The 19,747-nt window shown below is 48.6% G+C and overlaps 1 protein-coding gene and 1 long non-coding RNA gene across 10 annotated transcripts in view; one reads left to right on the top strand and one right to left on the bottom strand.

Annotated features, from left to right (window-relative positions):
* Positions 1-19,747, bottom strand: part of LOC309519151 — a 289,434-nt gene that overhangs the window by 25,353 nt on the left and 244,334 nt on the right. The window lies entirely within an intron of this gene.
* Positions 1-19,747, top strand: part of MPRIP (myosin phosphatase Rho interacting protein) — a 158,333-nt gene that overhangs the window by 7,768 nt on the left and 130,818 nt on the right. Inside the window, exon 1 of one of the 9 annotated variants that reach the window (XM_082199571.1) lies at positions 15,272-15,470. The exons of 4 other annotated variants lie outside the window; for them this stretch is intronic. In XM_082199571.1, the coding sequence (XP_082055697.1) occupies positions 15,303-15,470 (168 nt within the window). In that variant the 5' untranslated portion in view covers positions 15,272-15,302. Of the gene's footprint in view, positions 1-15,271; positions 15,471-19,747 lie in introns of those variants that run through there. 4 more of the 9 variants (XM_082199570.1, XM_082199574.1, XM_082199576.1 and 1 more) reach the window with 4 other exon arrangements.

The following is a 19,747-nucleotide window of genomic DNA, read 5'->3' as shown; positions in this document are numbered from 1 at the left end:
TCTCTCTCCTCTCCTCCTTCAGCTTCTGCCTCTGAGTCTGGACTGCTCTCTGCCACAGACTCCTCCCGCTCACTTAGCCCTGTTCCCTCTTCAGCTTCCGACACCTCCTCTTCCCAGTCTTCTCCCTCTGACCACTCATTGTCATCCCACCACCAAATGCCTTGGTACTCAAACAACTTGGAACCTAAACACTGCAAACCTGGAAGTAAGTGTTCCGGTTTGTGAAGATTTTTCGGAAGCCGAACGTGCTCCGTTTTGAGTGTTACGCTTCCAATTTGAGTGTTACCCTGAGGCCTGTCTGTTTTTGTATTCATTCTGCGTTTTCGTTACTGTGTGGAACCCAGTTCAGCTACTGATTGATTGATTGTGTGACTGCAGTACATTGTTTATTGCTTTCATTTTATGGATCAGTGGTCTCATTAGATAGTAAAATTCATGTTAAATTGCTGTTTTAGGGGTTGTTTTTCAAAGTCTGGAATGGATTAATCCATTTTGCATTACTTTCTATGGGAAAGCGCACCTAAGTTTTGGAACGCTTTGGTTTTGGAACAGATTAAGTTTGAGAACTAAGGTACCACTGTATAGGAGGTTTGTGAGTTCCGCCTTTAAGCAGAGGGGTGTGTGATTGGTGAGTTGCAAATTGCACTGTCATGACTTAATCAGCACTCTTATTTATTTACTAGGGTTCGCGTCTGGGCTTGCTCCACTCTCTAACCTCCCTGCCATTAACCCACTTCCATGCCACAGCCACTGAGGTTGTGCAGCGCACCAACCCCTATCCCGACTTCATGCAAATCCAGGATTGTGATGCAGCACTGCTCATCCTCCAATGGGGCTGTGCGATGACAGCCTTCCATTTTTATGCATATAGGAAGATACTGTACATGCAATTTTATGTCCTTCATTACAGGGCCCCTGGAGCATATTACTATAATTAAAAAGCATAAACCATTCAGAAGGATTAAAAACACAACACGCGGTTGAATAAAACTTTTCCCCCTTAAATACTTGTTTGTACAAAAAAAGGGGCTATTATACACTTCAAAGAAGTGTAAGCGTTTACAAATACGAGTTTAAGCTCTAATGAAAGCCACAAATATAAAAATGTTTTGATAAGGAAAGAGAAATAAAAACCTAAATTAATGTCGCAGCGTAGGGAGAAAAACCTCAAGGCTTGATTTCATCTTGAAATTTGTTATCTGAAAAATTAATAAACAAAGACCATTTTCCCAGACTATCTGTTCGTCGTCTTAAATGGCTTCCAGAAACACAAGTTGGTTCAATCAGCAATATAGTGTCCCATATTTTTCTTAACTGCTCTGTGATTGCAGTGGTTTGCCTAGTTCCAGATTCTGTGATCTGTATAATAATTGCAGACAATTTCTATTTTTACATATCCCATAATAATTCCCCATCCCTGGCTGTGGACCGTATGGCCTGGCGCTGATGGAAGTTGGGAGCTCAAGGACATTGGGAGGCCCCATACATTGGCAACACAGGCATATCGCGGGCACCAGGTTGGGGAATGGTGGCGTGTTCTTGCTGGGCCAGCGATCTGGCGAGCTCCATTCTTGGGTGCCAGAAGGAAAAGCATTATGGGAGAGATTTGCTTATGCTCCTCGAACTCTGGAGGAAGCACCAGTGTGTGGCAAGCTTCCAGATGTGTTGCATCTCCCTTTCCTGCAAGGTCGGATCCTGCCAGAAAAGTAGTGCCGCTGCAATGCGAGCTCCTTGTGTTTGGGTGTTTTTTTGCAAAAGAGGATCGGCAGCATTTGCATACAATTTGAAACGCAACAGCCTTTGATGTGTTCAAAGAGTTAGCGGCCAGATCAGATTGAGCCCCAAGGGTTGGGCTTTGCTAAATCACACACTCTGTATTTCCTGTAGCCTGAGACCACAGAACTTGATAAGGCTTTTTTCTTCTCCGTTTCCTTAAAATATGCTTTTGCTGCAAGGAAAGGAAGCCCCGTAAAAAACGCAGGAGACCTGCCCCGGTTGCTGATTTGCTGTCCAGCCAAGCTCAAGGTGTTAGTATTAGCATATACAGTCATACCTCAGGTTACAGTCGCTTCAGATCGCGTTTTTTCGGGTTGTGGACTGCCAAAACCTGGAATTACCAGAACGGGTTACTTCCAGGTTTTGGCGGCCGCGCATGCGCAGAAGCACTGAATTGCGCTTTGCACATGCGCAGAAGCACCGAATTGCAACCCACACATGTGCAGACGCATCGCTGCGGGTTGTGAACGTGCATTGCGCACGGATCACGTTTGCAACCTGAGCATCCACTGTAAAGCTCTGAACAGTTTACCTGCAAGATCACTTTGCCCCATGTATGCCTGCTTGTCTTCTTTGATCTGCAGAGGTGGCCCTGTGCCACTTTATACTTGTTTCGTGTTTGCAAGACATCAATCTTTTGTAGTGTGGCAGCAGCTACACTTTGGAACTCCCTGCCTGTTGACATCAGGTGCCTTCGCTGCACTCTCTTCGGTGCCAGCGGAAAACATTTTCGTTTAGGCAAGACTCTTAATCTCAGGGTTGTGGGTTCGAGCCCCATGGTGGGTGAAATATTCCTGGGGGGTTGGACTAGATCAGGGGTCTGCAACCTTTAAGACAAAAAGAGCCACTTGGACCAGTTTCCGAAGAAAAAAAAACTGGGAGCCGCAAAACTCGTCATTATAAAAATAATTTTTTGTCACTTTTTTATTATTTCTTTGTTTGACCCCTCAGAATTACTCCTCCTCATAGAAATAAACGTTAAATTAACAAGTTACCTCTGTGTGTGTGTGTGTGTGTGTGTGTGTGTGTGTTCTTCACTCCCCTTCAAAACAGTGACCAGCGTACATGCCCCCTTTCAATGCAGTGACCAGCGTTCATGCCCCTTAAAATGTAGCGGGCGGGCGGGCGGGAAGGTGACGTCGGGACGGTGCGTGACTAACGCACACACCACCCCATGCGACGTCACAGTCAGTACAGCGCCTGCGACAGTGGGGAGTGTTGGGGCGCACGATGCGCCTCCTCCCCTCGCTAGTATCCGCCCCGGAGCCGCGGCAAAGGTGTAAAAGAGCCACATGCGGCTCCGGAGCCGCGGGTTGCAGACCCATGGACTAGATGATCCTCGTGGTTTCTTCCAACTCTACAGTCCTATGATTCTAAGTCTCTCTAGAAATGTAGAATGTTGGTGTATGTTTTAATGTTCTCAGTTCATCGCTGATTTTGATTTTCTCAATGTTTTAAATAGTTGTTTTCAACTGTTTTTACTGATTTATTTATTTTTGTAAACCACATTGAGGGTTTGGTGTGTGTGTTTTGTTTTTGTTTTTACAATCAAGCGGTGCATGAATCTTATGAAATAAAATAAATAAAAATAAATTGTAAAGTTGGGAGGGACCACGAGAGTCACGTAGTCTAGCCGCCTGCAATGCAGGAATCTTTTGACCCAAAAAAGCACACAAAACATCAAATATTATTGCTGTTACCACTACTAAAATAATACAATCACCAGCCTTTCTGCTCCAAAGTGTCATTATGTCATTTTACCCTTGTTAAACGTCTTCTGAAGGATGTTAGGCTGGGAGAAAATGACCAGTTCAAAGCCACGTTCCTGACTTGAGTCAGAACTTGAACTCAGATCTTCCCAGGCCAAGAATGCCGCTCTGTAGGGTGTGTGTGTGTGTGTGTGTGTGTGTGTGTGTACAGAAGAGAGTCTCAATGGCTTTAGTCATCCCTGTATTTCAAATTTCCCCAAGTTCATGTCCTCCAGAAGTTGAATTTCCTTTCACGCCAGCTCCTGGCCAGCATGACTAGTGGTCAGGGTTCAGGGGGTTGTAGCCCAGCAAAATTTGAAGGCCACAGGTTAACCTGGGCCCAAGATAAGCAAAAGCACGCTCAGATGGAAGAAACGGGTGTGCTTTGGTCTGCTAGCAACTTTGTAATGCATAGGATTCTGTAGTCCAGTTTGGTTTGGTTTGTGCGTTTTCCCCCATCTAAAAAGAGCCACACAACAGGTTTATTTTAATTATCGCTGGAAGACTTGAACGTGCTTCCCCCCCCCTTTGATGTGTAATCTTGTGTTGGTGCAAGAGGCTGAAGATGATTGATAGTAATTTTTACCCTGCTGTTTCTGTTCATAAACACTCAGGGGTGTGTGTGTGAACAAACAGCAGCAGGACAGGTTAGAAATGCGGGGAGAAAATTGTAGCAGAACAATAAAATCCCAGTGTTTCACAACTCGAGGGCAGAGCAGGCTTTAAAAATAGCCGATCATCAAATGTGAAGAGTGTCGCTGGAATTTTTTTAAATGCATAAAAGCTGCTCCCCATGGGAAAGAGTACTCAAAATCTTCCCGACACCACCGAAAAGGCCAGGGATTTGAACCCGAGACCTTCCGCACATAAGGCGGGTGGGTGTTGCGCCACTGAACAGGGGCCCTTTCTCCAGAGGCACTGGCCTGCCCTAGAGGGGTGGCTGCAAGCATTTGCACACACACAAATAGTTTACGTGAAGCACGGAAGTGTTGCATGCATGCTAAGTTGTTGCTCTGTCCACTTTTGAGTTTTGCACTTGTAATGATATGGGGAAATCTGAGGGCAGTGAAGACGATCAGACTGAGTGGGCCGTGAGCAGTGCCGGATTTATGTATATAAGCTAAGCAAGCTATAGCTTAGGGCCCCACTCTCTTGGGGGCCCCCAAAAAATTTAAAGGGAAAAAAAGCCTGGATGTACATTTCCAAAACATGAGATAAAAAACAGATAAAATAAAACCTACATCCAGCAAGTGTTTTGTGTTGTGTAGGCTCCTGTGATGTAAGTCATGGGCCCCGCCTGCTAGCCTGCTCCCTCAAATATCACAGGTTTGCTCATTTCTATATACAGTGGTGCCCCGCAAGACGAATGCCTCGCAAGACGGAAAACTCGCTAGACGAAAGAGTTTTCCGTTTTGGAGGTGCTTCGCAAAACGAATCTCCTATGGGCTTGCTTCGCAAGACAAAAATGTCTTGCGAGTTCCTGCGGGTTTTTTCCCCTCCCCCCCTTTTTCTAAGCCGCTAAGCCGCTTATCAGCTGATCCGATAAACTGATAAGCCGCTAATAGCGCTAATCCTCTAATCCGTCAATGGGCTTGCTTCGCAAGACAAAAAAACCGCTAGACGAAGAGAATCACAGAACGGATTCTTTTCGTCTTGCGAGGCACCACTGTACAGTAATACCTCTTGTTACGTTTGCTTCATGATACGTTTTTTCAGGTTGCGTCCCGCGGCAACCCGGAAGTACTGGAAAGGGTTACTTCTAGGTTTCACCACTTGTGCATGCATAGACGCACAAAATGATGTCATGCGCGGAAGCGGTGAATCGCGACCCGTGCGTGCAGAGACGCAGGTTGCATTCCTTTCAGGTTGCGAACGGGGCTCCAGAACGGAGGTACCACAGTATAGGGTGTCTCCATTCTGCATGGACTGGTTGCAGGGCAATATGGGCAAATGGCTTTAGATACCTATTAGGTCCATAAATTACCATATAGCAGGCATGGCCAAACTTGGCCCTCCAGCTGTTTTGGGACTACAATTCCCATCATCCCTTACTACTGGCCCTGTTAGCTAGGGATGATGGGAGTTGTAGTCCCAAAACAGCCGGAGGGCCAAGTTTGGCCATGTCTGCCATATAGCATATATGCAACACAAAAACAGCAACCATTTGTTGTTGGCAAAGGACAGCTGGACATATAAAGAGCCCCATTACCTTCAGTAGCTTAGGGCCTCATCAAACCTCAATCCGGCCCTGGCCATGGGCCTAATCCAGCAATCTCTTCTTATGTGGTCAAATTCTCTTTCCGTGAAAGATGCTTTGTAGCAGAGTTGGGTCTCCGGTTGCGGAGTTTCCTTTGCATCCAGCAAACTATCTCTTGAGATCCCTGCATTTCAGGGGGTTGGACTAGACAACCCTCAGGGGTCCCATTCGACTTCAGTTCTATGAGTCTGTGAGCTGCAGAGGTTGGACATAGCTTGTTATATTTAGAAGACTGGGGGACTGGACAGGTTAGAACAGGCACCCCTAAACTCGACCCTCCAGATGTTTGGGACTACAACTCCCATCATCCCTAGCTAACAAGACCAGTGGTCAAGGATGATGGGAATTGTAGTCCCAAAACAGCTGATGAACCGAGTTGGGGATGCCTGGGTTAGAAATTTCCAAAATACTGGAAAGGTTGTAATGTAGAAAATGTGAATTCTGTGCTTATGTGTGGTCGGAGGCATCAGTGCTTCTGAATAGCATTTGCTGGAAGCTACAGGAGGGGAGATTACTGTTGCTAAAAACATTGTACAGTGGTGCCCCGCAAGACGAATGCCTCGCAAGACGGAAAACTCGCTAGACGAAAGAGTTTTCCGTTTTGGAGGTGCTTCGCAAAACGAATCTCCTATGGGCTTGCTTCGCAAGACGAAAATGTCTTGTGAGTTCCTGCGGGGTTTTTTTCCTCCCCCCCTTTTTCTAAGCCGCTAAGCCGCTTATCAGCTGATCCGATAAGCTGATAAGCCGCTAAAAGCCGCTAATAGCGCTAATCCGCTAATCCGTCAATGGGCTTGCTTCGCAAGACGAAAAAAACCACTAGACGAAGAGAATCACGGAACTGATTCTTTTCGTCTTGCGAGGCACCACTGTATTTCATCTATGTTTTTAATTTGTGTAAGCCGCCTTGATTCCCCCATCTGGGACATAAATAAATATAAGAAGAATAATACAATAAATTGAAAAATGTGTGCGCCATTGGGCTATTGGCACCAATCCTATCTGTGGCTTGTGAGCAGGCCTCTCCACCGGATAAAAGTCTCCTTCTGCTGTCATGAGGACTAACAGTTGAGGCTGTGTGTAATCCTCTCCCTTCCACGGAGTGGGGGTCACTGCACAGGATGTCAGTGTGGGAAGCAGTAGCTTGTGGGTCCTAAATTTAAATATTTTCCAAGAATCCCACTTTGAGTTCACAGGGCATTTTTGATGATAATGGAAGAAGGAGATAAAAGTGAGTCACAGGATAAATAACGGCGGACTTCCAGACAAAGAGAGCTCGGCAGACAAAACTTTGACCGCACCGTAAATGGAGGATTATACTATGCAAACGGTAAACAAAGCTTCGCAATTCATAACGGAGTCCTTACAAAGGCGCTTTTGTTGGGAAAGGGTGTTTTTTATGGCATAATAGGTAATGCAATGGGTTTCCCAACAAAAGAAACATGTTGCCCAGGTCTGGAGTGACAGTTCAGAGCTGTGGCTTTGTGGAATCTGCCATTCTCCCCAGCCTCAACTTTCCCATCTGCGGGATGGGTGTAATAAGGGCTGCCACAAATTTGGAAATATTGAGCATGCTAGGAGAGGCTGTTGCCTGGTGGTGGAAAGGATGTTTTGAAGACATAGGGTCTCTGGGTCACATCCGGCATCACTGGGGAAAGACTCATATCTGATACCCTGGCAATAGGGCTGCCACTCAGTGGAGGGGATGAATGGTCTTCCTATGAGATGTCTAAGACATTTGCTAGGAAGGAACTATCACGTGACCTTGATCTTGGAACCTTTGCACAGATCTGATTCACACATGCTAGTGTCCGGTTACCTGGAGTCAGAGCTGGTGTAGGTTTCCTTTTGGTCAGCTTTGTGGGCGAGGTGGGAATGTTGACACCAGAGGCAGGGGAACGAAGGGCGGCAGGGAGAGGCAAGCTGTTAGGAGCCCACCACCGTCCGTAACAGGGGTCAGCAAACTTTTTCAGCAGGGAGCCGGTCCACTGTTCCTCAGACCTTGTTGGGGGCCGGACTATATTTTGCGGGGGGGGGGGGGAGAGAACGAATTCCTATGCCCCACAAATAACCCAGAGATGCAGTTTAATTAAAAGGACACATTTTACTCATGTAAAAACACGCTGATTCCCAGACTGTCTGCGGGCCAGATTGAGAAGGCGATTGGGCCGGATCTGGCCCCTGGGCCTTAGGTTGCCTACGCATGGTCCATAACTTCAGTCTCTTGGGGAACGATTTTCCAGTTCTGGCTGTGGACTCCACTCACCCAGAATGAGCATTGTATCTTCTTGAGGAAGAAGGTTTGAGTATAGAAGGACATCTGTTTCCAGCTGAGCCTTCCCGGATCAGCAGTGTCTGTCTGAGTCCTAGTACCTACGGGACCGCCTCTCCTGGTCTGCCCCACGGAGGACCTTAAGGTCCACAAATGACAACACTTTGGAGGTCCCAAGTCGCAAGGTGGTCTCAACTAGGGCCAGGGCCTTTTCAGTACTGGCCCCGACTTGGTGGAACGCCCTGTCACAAGAGACTAGGGCCCTGCGGGACTTGACATATTTCCGCAGGGCCTGCAAGACAGAGCTGTTCTGCCTGGCCTTTGGTTTGGACTCAGTCTGACCCTTCTGTTTCCCTCCCCTTATGGTTTTGAGCTATGGGCTACTATTAAAATGAGGCTGCATTTTAAATTGTATTTTAATCCGTATCTTAAATAGTTTCTTTCCCCCTCCCCTATTATGTTTTTATTGTGATTTTACTGGTGTTAGCCGCCCTGAGTCCGGCTCTGGCCGGGGAGGGCGGGGTATAAATAAAAAATCATTATTATTATTATTATTATTACATCATTTTTCACTTCTGGTCTGGTTCCGACTTCAGGCCTGGTCTTAGTTGCTCATTCCAAGCTCACAACTCTTTCCAAACACCTTCCTATGACCTGGTTCCTGACACCCTTTTATATCTGGGTGCAGAATTCTAGGATCAGAGCTCTAGGCGAATAACGGTTATGCTCCCAGCCGGCTTCCACTCTTGTTTCGTTTTAAATAAATATTTCCTGAAAAGAATCCCTGGGTGACTGTCCTCACTCGCTCAAATTCTTCAGCTGGTGGCCAGTGGCATCACTCTGGAAAAATCCAGCTGTGTTTGGGTAATTATTAGGATTAAACAGGGCGAAGACTTTCTGCAAAATGTCAAGCGAGCTTCTGCCATAACCCTGCTCCGCCAGGCCTACGCAGGCAATTCAGAATACATCTTTCCGCAATGCTTAATTGATGTCACTTTTCTGTATGGTCTTATGCAGTGCTGTTTTTCCAGAAAAAATAGGTGCCGGAACTCACCACGAAATTCTCCCTTGTCCTCTTAGAATGGCAACGGCGCTTGCCTGAGAGTTGCCGGAGCGGAGTTCCGGCTGGGGGGAAAAAAGCCCTGGTTTTCTGCAGATTGTATAAAATGATGTGTGTCCTGGAGAAGGTGGAAAGCTGGAAGATTTGGGACACACAGAAGAAAGTCCCTCTTCCTGCAGAGCAGTGTTAATCTGTGGAACTCGCTGCCCCATGACCGCCAACCTGGGCGGCATTAAAAGAGGATTAGGCAAATTCATGGAGGGCTGTCCATGGCTACAGTCGCAGGCAGTGATGCTTCTGAGTGACAGGTGTGGGAACCATAGGAGGAGAGAGGGGTCTTGGGTTCGAATCCTGCTTGGAGGCTTCCAAAGAAGCACAGTGGTTGGCCACTGTGAGAACAAGGATGTGGTACCCGATGGGCCCCTTCTATTCCGGACCCCCTTGTCCGTGGAAGTGGAAGGAACCCCGGGATACTCTGGAACACAGCTAGAAACCCTCTTGAGTCTCAGGCCTCTCCCTCCCACTCTTCTGGTCCTTCTCTGCCCCCCAGCCAGGAATTTTTCCTGGTGAGTAATGTGAACTTCTGCAGCATGTTTTGACGGGTCAGCCGCGCAGCTCCCGGCGAATTCCTCCTCCTCCGAGCTCTTAAAAAACATTTTCTCCTGATACCCTCGTTTCCTAATCCCTTTGGCATCGCGGTTAGGGACTGCGCCAGGTGTTGTTTTTTAAATTTCGGGAAGGCAGCGAGACAGGGCTTAAATTGGACCAAACCTCCGTCGGGAGGGATTCTGAGCGGGACGGGATGATGGAGAGTTTTCTGCTTCGTGATGAGCTGTTTATAAATAAGCGCTGACGTTTGGGTCATCTGTCAGGATGATGGCACAGTTCCTGCAGGAGCTGACATTACCTCCCTGGCACGTCTGACAGGCCAGGCCTGTGAAATGTCGCTCGCCTAGGGTGAACCGGGAATGGCCTCCAAGTGAGCATAGAGACGTTTTCTTGGGGTAAACTAACCATGGGGTGTCTCTCTTTCCGTAAACAACTTAAACTGCCATTCATGGGTGGACGGACTCCTAAGATCTTTGGAGGCAAAATCGCCAGTCTGATGGCACCTTTTAAAAGTCAGAGGTTTTTTTGTGGCATAACCTTTTGAACATATATAGCAGACTTGTATAAAGTTTGGGGTCCACCTCTGGCCATTACTGTCTCTTCCAGCGGGCCAGAAGCAGCTCTTTAAGGTCTTCCTGGGGATGGAAGAGGAGAAATACGCCTTTCCTTAGCTACCTGATCTTTTTAGCTAGAGGTGCTGAGAACTGAACCTGCGGTTTTCTGCATCCAACATCGTGATACATCGTCAGCTAATCATCGAGATAGACCAATATATCCCGATTTCTGAAATAAGGATGGAGCTATTCTGAGATAAAACAAAGTGTTTCTAGTTTTCAACACCAATCTAGGTGATTTCTTCCTCCCATGCTTTACTGATACCTAGCCAGATACCTAATTATGAGCCAGTGTTGTATAGTTCAGGAGTTGGCAGGACTTGAGACTTGTGGGCTCAAACTAAGTTTTCTTTTGTCCGCTGATGGGATTTAGAAGCCAAATGGTGGTTCGGGAGGTGGAGCCAGTTACCTGCCTTGCATGAGCAAAGGCTGGGGTAAACGGCATATAAAAGGTAAAGGTAAAGGACCCCTGACCATTAGGTCCAGTCGTGACCGACTCTGGGATTGCAGCGCTCATCTCGCTTTATTGGCCAGGGAGACGGCGTACAGCATCCGGGTCATGTGGACAGCATGCTTAAGCCGCTTCTGGCAAAACCAGAGCAGTGCACGGAAACGCCGTTTACCTTCTGGCCGGAGCGGTACCTATTTATCTATTTGCTCTTTTGACGTGCTTTTGAACTGCTAGGTTGGCAAGAGCAAGGACCGAGCAACGGGAGCTCACCCCGTCATGGGGATTCGAACCGCCGACCTTCTGATCAGCAAGCCCTAGGCTCTGTGGTTTAGACCAGTGTTTCCCAACCTTTTTTGGGCAAAGGCACACTTGTTTGATGAAAAAAATCTCGAGGCACACCACCATTACAGCCCTGTGACGTCAGCGCGCAGCGTCACGCCGGGAGGGACGCACGAAAGTGTAAGTTTCAATTTTTTCCCCTCCCCCTTGCCGGGGAACCTCCAAGCTTTGGGGGTGGGGGGGGGAGGAAGCAGCAAAGCGAGGGACTGAGGGACTCCTCCAACGACAAGGGTTGGGGAAGAAGAGAAAGGGCTATTCCGCTCCAGTCACGGGAGGGGAATATGTACTGGCCCAACTGGTGTGCGGTCTTCGGAAAGCGGGGTGCGGGAAGGAAGCCTAGGCTCAGGGTCCACCGACCTCGGCGGAGAAAGGCAACAACCGGAGCCGATGACGAGCCGGCGCGTGCGTGCAGCGGCTGGCCTCGAGCTCGGGAAGCTGCGCGCGGCGATGTTGACGCGGGGCGCGCGAGAGCTTGGGGGTGGGGGGGCGGGAGAGAGAGAGAAAGAGTTGGCAGCACCAGGCGCTGTTACTTATTGCGCTGCGGACGCTGCCAGCAACTGCGGTGGTTGTGCGGCGGCGGCCGCCGCAGAACGTCCTCGTCAGTCAGCTGAGCTGCCTGGCGGCGTAGGGAGCCGAGGGGCGGGGCTTCCTTTCTGAAGGAGCTGAGGGTGGGGGTCCTCCGGCGCCTTCGGCGAAACGGCGCCGGCCCAGAGCGCTTCTAGGAGGCTGCCTTTGTGCGCGACGTAAAGCCCTCCTTCCCTCCCTCCAGCCCCGTGTCACCTGTGGAAAAGGGGGCTGGATCCAGTGACGCAACTCGGAAAACTGTTAGGGAAGCCAGAGCAGGAAAGTGAGTGGGAGGCGGCGCCGCCGCTTTAACCCACGTTTCCTTTTTGAAAGAGAAACTTAAGTCAGTGTTTCCCAACCTTTTTTGGACTCGCCCGCCTCCCTCCAGGCAACATCTCGCGGCACACTAGTGTGCCGCGGAACACCGGTTGGGAAACACTGGTTTAGACCACAGCGCCACCGGCATCCCTGAGGCCATGCTTAGGATGCTATAAGTTCCAGCTTCAACCCTGGAGAGCAGCTGCTAAATGGACCAGTAGCTTGATGAGACCAGTAAATCTATATTGATATTGATTCAACAATATATAAAAGTCCATATCAGTTAAAAAGCATATTTTTCATAATACACTGAAATAAAATAGCTACTTAAATTAAAACAGAACAGAGGCACAAAGAAGAAAAGAAAAAGACAGAAAGATAGAGAAAGCAAAAGAGAGAGAAAAGATTGAAGATTAAAAAACAACAACTTGTGTTTCTCTGTCTTGCAGCAAGATATAGTATTCACTCATTAGAATCATAGAATCATAGAGTTGGAAGAGACCACAAGGGCCATCGAGTCCAACCCCCTGCCAAGCAGGAAACACCATCAGAGCACTCCTGGCATATATGGTTGTCAAGCCTCTGCTTAAAGACCTCCAAAGTAGGAGACTCCACCACACTCCTTGGCAGCAAATTCCACTGTCGAACAGCTCTTACTGTCAGGAAGTTCTTCCTAATGTTTAGGTGGAATCTTCTTTCTTGTAGTTTGGATCCATTGCTCCGTGTCCGCTTCTCTGGAGCAGCAGAAAACAACCTTTCTCCCTCCTCTATGTGACATCCTTTTATATATTTGAACATGGCTATCATATCACCCCTTAACCTCCTCTTCTCCAGGCTAAACATGCCCAGCTCCCTTAGCCGTTCCAACCAGAGATCCAACCAGAACGAACCGCTGACCTTCTGATCGGCAAGCCCAAGAGGCTCAGTGGTTCAGACCACAGCGCCACTCGCGTCTGATATGCAGGTGTACAAATCTACACCTGAGTTGCTTTGGGTGGCGGCTTCCGTCAGCCTTATTGGGGAACCAAATTGGGCCAATCATGCTCTCTCGGCCCAGCCTTCCTCACAGGGTCGTCATGAAGATAAAGGAGGTGAGGGAGCCCCTTTCTCGCTCCTTGGAGGAGTGATGGGGCACACATGTGAGGAATAAGCATTGTTTGCTTGTTTGCGTAGCACCACCAACAAGCAACAGGCTTTCTCAATATACAAGGAGACAGGTCTCTGCCCCAAGGATCCTTCAGTCTAAAAGTAGACCCCCAAAAAGGAAAAGGAAGTGAACGCAAGGTTAAACCAGGGAAGGATAATGCACGTTCCTAAATAATAAGAGAGCAAATGATGAGGTTAAATTGTCCCCTTCTTCCTTGGCAGGGAGATGGCGGAGAGTCTCAGGTTTCACTGATTCCTTGGGTGGATGTGACCCATTTCTCGCAGATGCCTGGGATGTGTCAGGGCAGCTCTCTGACAGCCTCATGTAAACCCGACAGCCGGCTTCCTGCCCTGCCTGTTTCCTATCGTAACTGTTCCAGCCGGCTTTGAGGAGGCCAGACCCAAACAGCCAAGAGGAGTGAAGATGGAGGAATGTGCAGAGTGGCAGGGGGTGGAGTTTCGTTAGTTGCTGGCTCAAAAACTCCAACTTGCGGCGCTGTTTGCATAGGCCTCTTGCTGCAGCAAGCCTTCCTTCTAATAGTGAACTCAGGGAGCGGGTGCCGACAGCAGTGGTCGAAATTAGCCAGGCGCCAGGAGCATTTTGCACCTGGATTTCAACCATTTGCGACCAGGTGAAGAGGCCAGGGTGGCTCCCGACATCTCTCTCCGCCATCTGGAGGTGCATGCCTGGGAATCCTTGAATCTGGACTCTTTTGACACACTAGTACCCTGTCCTGTAGAATTCTATCAGTTATATTTTATCTGCAAAACCAGAATTTCAGGAAACAAAATGCCTTTTCTGTGCAGCCTGGGCAAGAGCAGCTGACAATGTTATACTGCCGTACCTTGGAAGTCGAATGCCATGCGAGTCGAATGTTTTGGCTCCCGAAAGCCACAAGCCCGGAAGTGAGTGTTGCGGTATGCGAATGTTCTTTGGAACCCGAACGTCCAACGCGGGTTCCGTGGGTTCTTATTGGTTGCAGGAGCTTCCTGCAGCCAATTGGAAGCTGTGCCTTGGTTTCTGAACGTCTTGGAAGTCAGACGGACTTCCGGAACGTATTCCGTTCAACTTCCAAGGTACGACTGCAGTGAATCGTTGCTGCTTATCTTCACTTACCCCTTCCCAGTGCCCTGCTCACAGTTGTGAAGAATGTTCTTACGTTATGAATGGTCCATGTCACCATTAAGAAAAAGAGATCGGAATAGGCCCATATACACGTGGACTCTCCATGGATCAAGTAACTTTTCATTTTTTAGTTCTCAGAGTTCTTCACTTAGCTCAATAACTAGCCAGGTGTTTAAATCAATCATAGTCAGTCCATCATTTGAAAAATAAGTCTTTAGAGTCGTCTTGCCCCCAAAATGGCAACTGGACATTTCGTTTTGGTGACTGCAACCCTTGTTTACGGAGCCATTTGGCCCCTAGCTTATATACCGGGGATGTGGGTGGCGCTGTGGGTTAAACCACAGAGCCTAGGACTTGCCGATCAGAAGGTCGGCGGTTCGAATCCCCGCAATGGGGTGAGCTCCCGTTGCTCTGTCCCTGCTCCTGCCAACCTAGCAGTTTAAAAGCACGTCAAAGTGCAAGTAGATAAATAGATACCACTCTGGTGGGAAGGTAAACGGCGTTTCCGTGCGCTGCTCTGGTTCGCCAGAAGCAGCTTAGTCCTGCTGGCTACATGACCCGGAAGCTGTACGCCGGCTCCCTCGGCCAATAAAGCAAGATGAGCGCCGCAACCCCAGTCAGGGGACCTAACTGGACCTAACAGTCAGGTATCCCTTTACCTTTATATACCTGAGTTTCTAACCCTGCTTGGGAATTAACCCATGTGGTTTGGTGAGAGATGTTTTCCTGGCGTCACAGAATTGTAGAGTTGGCAGAGGAACCAGAAAGGTCGTTGAGGAATCTTTCGCCCAAAGTGGAGCTTGATCCCACAGCTCTTGAGGCCAAGAGTCTCGCATTGCACCGACGGAGGAGCTGCCTGGTGTCGTTTTTGCAAAGGAGCTGAAGGACGTAGCCTCCTCTGAGCAGGCGCGGAGGGAGTGACAGGTGCGTAAGTGTGCAGAGTTCAGGAGAGGGCGAGGCCGCTTTGAGCCGCAGAGGAGGGAGATTGCAGGCAGGAGGGTGTGTGCCCATGGGGGGTGGGGTGGATGGGTGTGGATCCCAGGAGCCTCGCGGAGGAAGAAGGTGCATCATCAGCCGAGAGGGAAAGGAGAGAGCGCAGAGGATCCAAAGGAACCTGGAAGCGGAGAGCCATGAACCGAGGAAAAAGTGCTCGTGCCAGGAAGGCGTTGGAGGAGTTGGGAGCAGAAGGCAAGGTCCGTCTGAGCCTAGCAGGCCTGTCTGGGCAGGGGATGGGGCGCCGGGGCTTCAATGGTGAACCTAGAGAGGTGTGGTTCAGTAATGTCTGGGGTGAAAGTTTGACCCAGCATGGATACATGGCCAGAAGCAAAGAGGGATCGGTTTGAGGGAGAGCCTTCATTAATTCCCATGCCCTCTCCTCGCTTTGGAGGGGCCGCGCTGAGGAATAATAAATCATGCGATATTGGTCAGGGGGTTTCCGGGGTGCTTTGATCGTTTGCTGTGATCCTGTCTGACTCTGCACCCGTGTGTTGTTCTGCAATCTGGATTCCTTTACGTAGGCCTGTTCGGAGTTGTTCCCTGTTGTCCTCTTGAAATCAGTACAGATCGTTAGAGGGAAACGTAGTTTTGGAACCAGGAGGCAAATTGCAGCCAGGGATCAGTTTAAAGCTGTGGTTTCAAGTTTTAGTTAGGTGGTAGGTTCACACTACCCAAAGTGGCTTAATGGATTAGGAAGGTTTGTTGTTGTGAACTGTCTTGAGATCTACAAATGAAGGGCGCTATACAAATTTTAATATTATTAATAATAAAATAATAATAAACATTAATAATTAATAATAAATAGGCCCTCAGTCAGTTGGGCAGAGCTCAGTTGGTAGAGCATGAGATAATTGATCTTAGGGTTGTGAGTTCAAGCCCCATGTTGGGTGAAATAGATTCCTGCATTTCAGAGGGTTGGACTAGATGGATCCCTTCCAACTCTACAATTCTATGACTTAATTTTTTTTCCAAGACTCTAGTGCTCACACAAACAAGAACTCTCCAGGTGCTGTCTTAGATGATATGTTCCTTTAGCAGGAGGGTGTGTGTGTGTGTGTGTGTGTGTGTGTGTGCCTTTTTCAAAATGTTGTGGCGAGTTTTCTTCTCCCCCTTATTTCCTCCGGAGCGTCTCGTTTTATCATCCATTCGCATGTCTGTTCAGGTTTATTTGACTTGATTCTCCTGTTTCTCTTTTCTGCAAATCTGGGCTGATTAACCAGAGCTGCCTGCCGTCTGATCAAAGAGACCTGCGACTGCAGTTCTCAATTATTTTAATCAATCAAAACTCGTGTGGCCTACAAGTTTTCTTTAATTTGAAGATAGCCTTGGGACCTGTGAGCACAACTGACTATCCTCTGGTTTTAGAACTGCAGTATTCTGAACTGTGTATTTTCTCTGCATCCGTGTTAGTACCTCGGTGCAGGGGTTCAGGGGTCTGGGCTTGGGGAGAGGAGGGACATGGGTTTCGAATGTGGACCCAGCTACTTTATGTGGGTGGCTTTTATCTTTCAGCCCCACTTCCCTGAAGGGAAAGAATAGGACGGGGTAGGCAACCTTATGAGGAACGGCTAAGGGAGCTGGGCATGTTTAGCCTGGAGAAGAGGAGGTTAAGGGGTGATATGATAGCCATGTATAAAAGGATGTCACAAAGAGGAGGGAGAAAGGTTGTTTTCTGCTGCTCCAGAGAAGCGGACACAGAGCAATGGATCCAAATTACAAGAAAGAAGATTCCACCTAAACATTAGGAAGAACTTCCTGACAGTAAGAGCTGTTCAACAGTGCAATTTGCTGCCAAGGAGTGTGGTGGAGTCTCCTACTTTGGAGGTCTTTAAGCAGAGGCTTGACAACCATATGTCAGGAGTGCTCTGATGGTGTTTCCTGCTTGGCAGGGGGTTGGACTCGATGGCCCTTGTGGTCTCTTCCAACTCTATGATTCTATGATTCTATTCTATGATTCTAACCTAAGGCCCATGGGCCACAAGCAACCCACAGGGGTCGTTTAACTGGCCCATGAGCTGCCCGCTCGGTGAGTCCCTGTGCGCTGCGCTAAACTGGCACAGCGCAGCGCAGGGACTCGCTTCTGCAGTGCCAGAAATCACGTCTGCGCATGCTCAGACACAAAAAATCACATCTGCGCAGATGCAGGCGCAGAAAATCGCGGCCGCGCACCCTCGATCCGGCCCAAGGAGGGATCTCAGCTGGAGTAAACTAGCCCAGGTGAGGTAAACCTTGCCGACCCCTGGAATAGGGTGACCCCCCACCCCACCCTATACCACCCCCCAGATTTTTTGTGAGGGCAGGATAGATATGGGGAAGATGAAGTTAAAAGCTTAAACTGGATTTTTAGCTTACATGGATTTGAACCCTGCGACTTTGCACAGCAGACCACACAATCCTGCAAATACCTTCACCCCGATTTGTACGCTTCTGTTTTCCTTCTCTTGGAGATTTCCCCCCAGGCCTAGCAACTTACTTTCTTATAACACAATCGCTTGGGACTCTGGATGTTGCACACTCCTGCTGTTTGATGGCAACATTCTGGAAGCACAGTTCCTGTTAGACTGTAAAATAAATTAAATGTTGTGGAGTGAAGAGCTGCGGAACCAGATCTGCCTTGCAAATCTGAAGGAGAATTGCGAGTGAGAGGCAAAATATTTTTTTCTGCCAGTTGGTAGTGAATGACAGTTGCGTATTTGTATGTGTGTTGTGTGTGTGGGCTCCCTTGGGATGTGGTGGGCTCTCCTCCCTTGGGAGGTTTTGAAGCAGAGATTGGATGGCCTTCTGTCATGGATGCTTCAGTCCAGTATACCTGAAGGAGCGTCTCCACCCCCATCGTTCAGCCAACTGAGGTCCAGCGCCGAGGGCCTTCTGGCGGTTCCCTCACTGTGAGAAGTTACAGGGAACCAGGCAGAGGGCCTTCTCGGTGGTGGCGCCCGCCCTGTGGAACGCCCTCCCACCAGATGTCAAGGAAATAAACAACTATCTGACTTTTAGAAGACATCTGAAGGCAGCCCTCTTTAGGGAAGCTTTTAATGTTGAATAGGTTATTGTATTTTAATATTTTGTTGGAAGCCACCCAAGTGGTTGTGGAAACCCAGCCAGACGGGCAGGGTATAAATTAATTATTATTATTATTATTACTACTACTACTACTACTACTACTACTACTACTACTATTATATGAGATCCCTGCATGGCAGGGGGTTGGATGGATGAACCTCAAGGTCCCTTGTAATCTTGTGGTGTGAATGTGGCCTAGTGGTGAGGAACCTCTGACCCGTGGGCTGAATGTGGCCCCCCAGGACCCTCTGCCTGGCCCTCCCCAGGCCACACCTGCTTCTTGGCCGCACCCTCCTCACATATTTTTGCCATGCTGGACTCTGTCCTCGAACTTCTGATACTGCCTCTTCCTCACCTGGGTGGAGGTCAGAGGGGAAAGTTTGTGTGTGTACAAATGAGTCAACTGTACAAAGGTAGAATTTGCATTCGTGGCTCCAACCACTCCTGCTGCTGTCATGTGCTTCCTGGAAGGAAATGTGTCCCTGGCCCTGAAAAGGGTTCCTCATCCATGCACATTTAAGGCCGATCCGTACATGCTTGCTCCATCCGTGTGCCTTTGGTGTACAGAGTGGGGCTTTGCAATCCCAGGGCCACAGGCAGATCTCTCTGTTCCCTTCACATCACCTCAAGACACACCGGTCGTTCATAGAATCATAGAATCATAGAAGAGTTGGAAGAGACCACAAGGGCCATTGAGTCCAACCCCCTGCCAAGCAGGAACACCATCAGAGCACTCCTGACATATGGTTGTCAAGCCTCTGCTTAAAGACCTCCAAAGTAGGAGACTCCACCACACTCCTTGGCAGCAAATTCCACTGTCGAACAGCTCTTACTGTCAGGAAGTTCTTCCTAATGTTTAGGTGGAATCTTCTTTCTTGTAGTTTGCATCCATTGCTCCGTGTCCGCTTCTCTGGAGCAGCAGGAAACAACCTTTCTCCCTCCTCTATGTGACATCCTTTTATATATTGGAACATGGCTATCATAGCACCCCTTAACCTCCTCTTCTCCAGGCTAAACATGCCCAGCTCCCTTAGCCGTTCCTCATAAGGCATCGTTTCCAGGCCTTTGACCATTTTGGTTGCCCTCCTCTGGACACATTCCAGTTTGTCAGTGTCCTTCTTGAACTGTGGTGCCCAGAACTGGACACAGTACTCCAGATGTGGTCTGACCAGAGCAGAATACAGTGGCACTATTACTTCCCTTGATCTAGATGCTATACTCCTATTGATGCAGCCCAGAATTGCATTGGCTCAATTTAGTCAGTCCACACATTCATTTAAGACAGGGGTGCCCAAGCTTTTTTCAAAGAGGGCCAGATTTGATGGAGTGAACATGTGTGAGGGCCAACCAAAGACCAAAGTTATTGAGCTTTTTTAAGGATTTTACCATAGGACATATATTGTCATGGGGATTA

The sequence above is a fragment of the Podarcis vaucheri genome (genome assembly GCF_965113315.1).
Source record: "Podarcis vaucheri genome assembly, chromosome: 14".
In the NCBI taxonomy this organism is placed as follows: Eukaryota; Metazoa; Chordata; class Lepidosauria; order Squamata; family Lacertidae; genus Podarcis; species Podarcis vaucheri.
The sequence above is the reverse complement of the archived record's forward strand: the minus strand, read 5'-3'. Positions and strand labels throughout refer to the sequence as shown.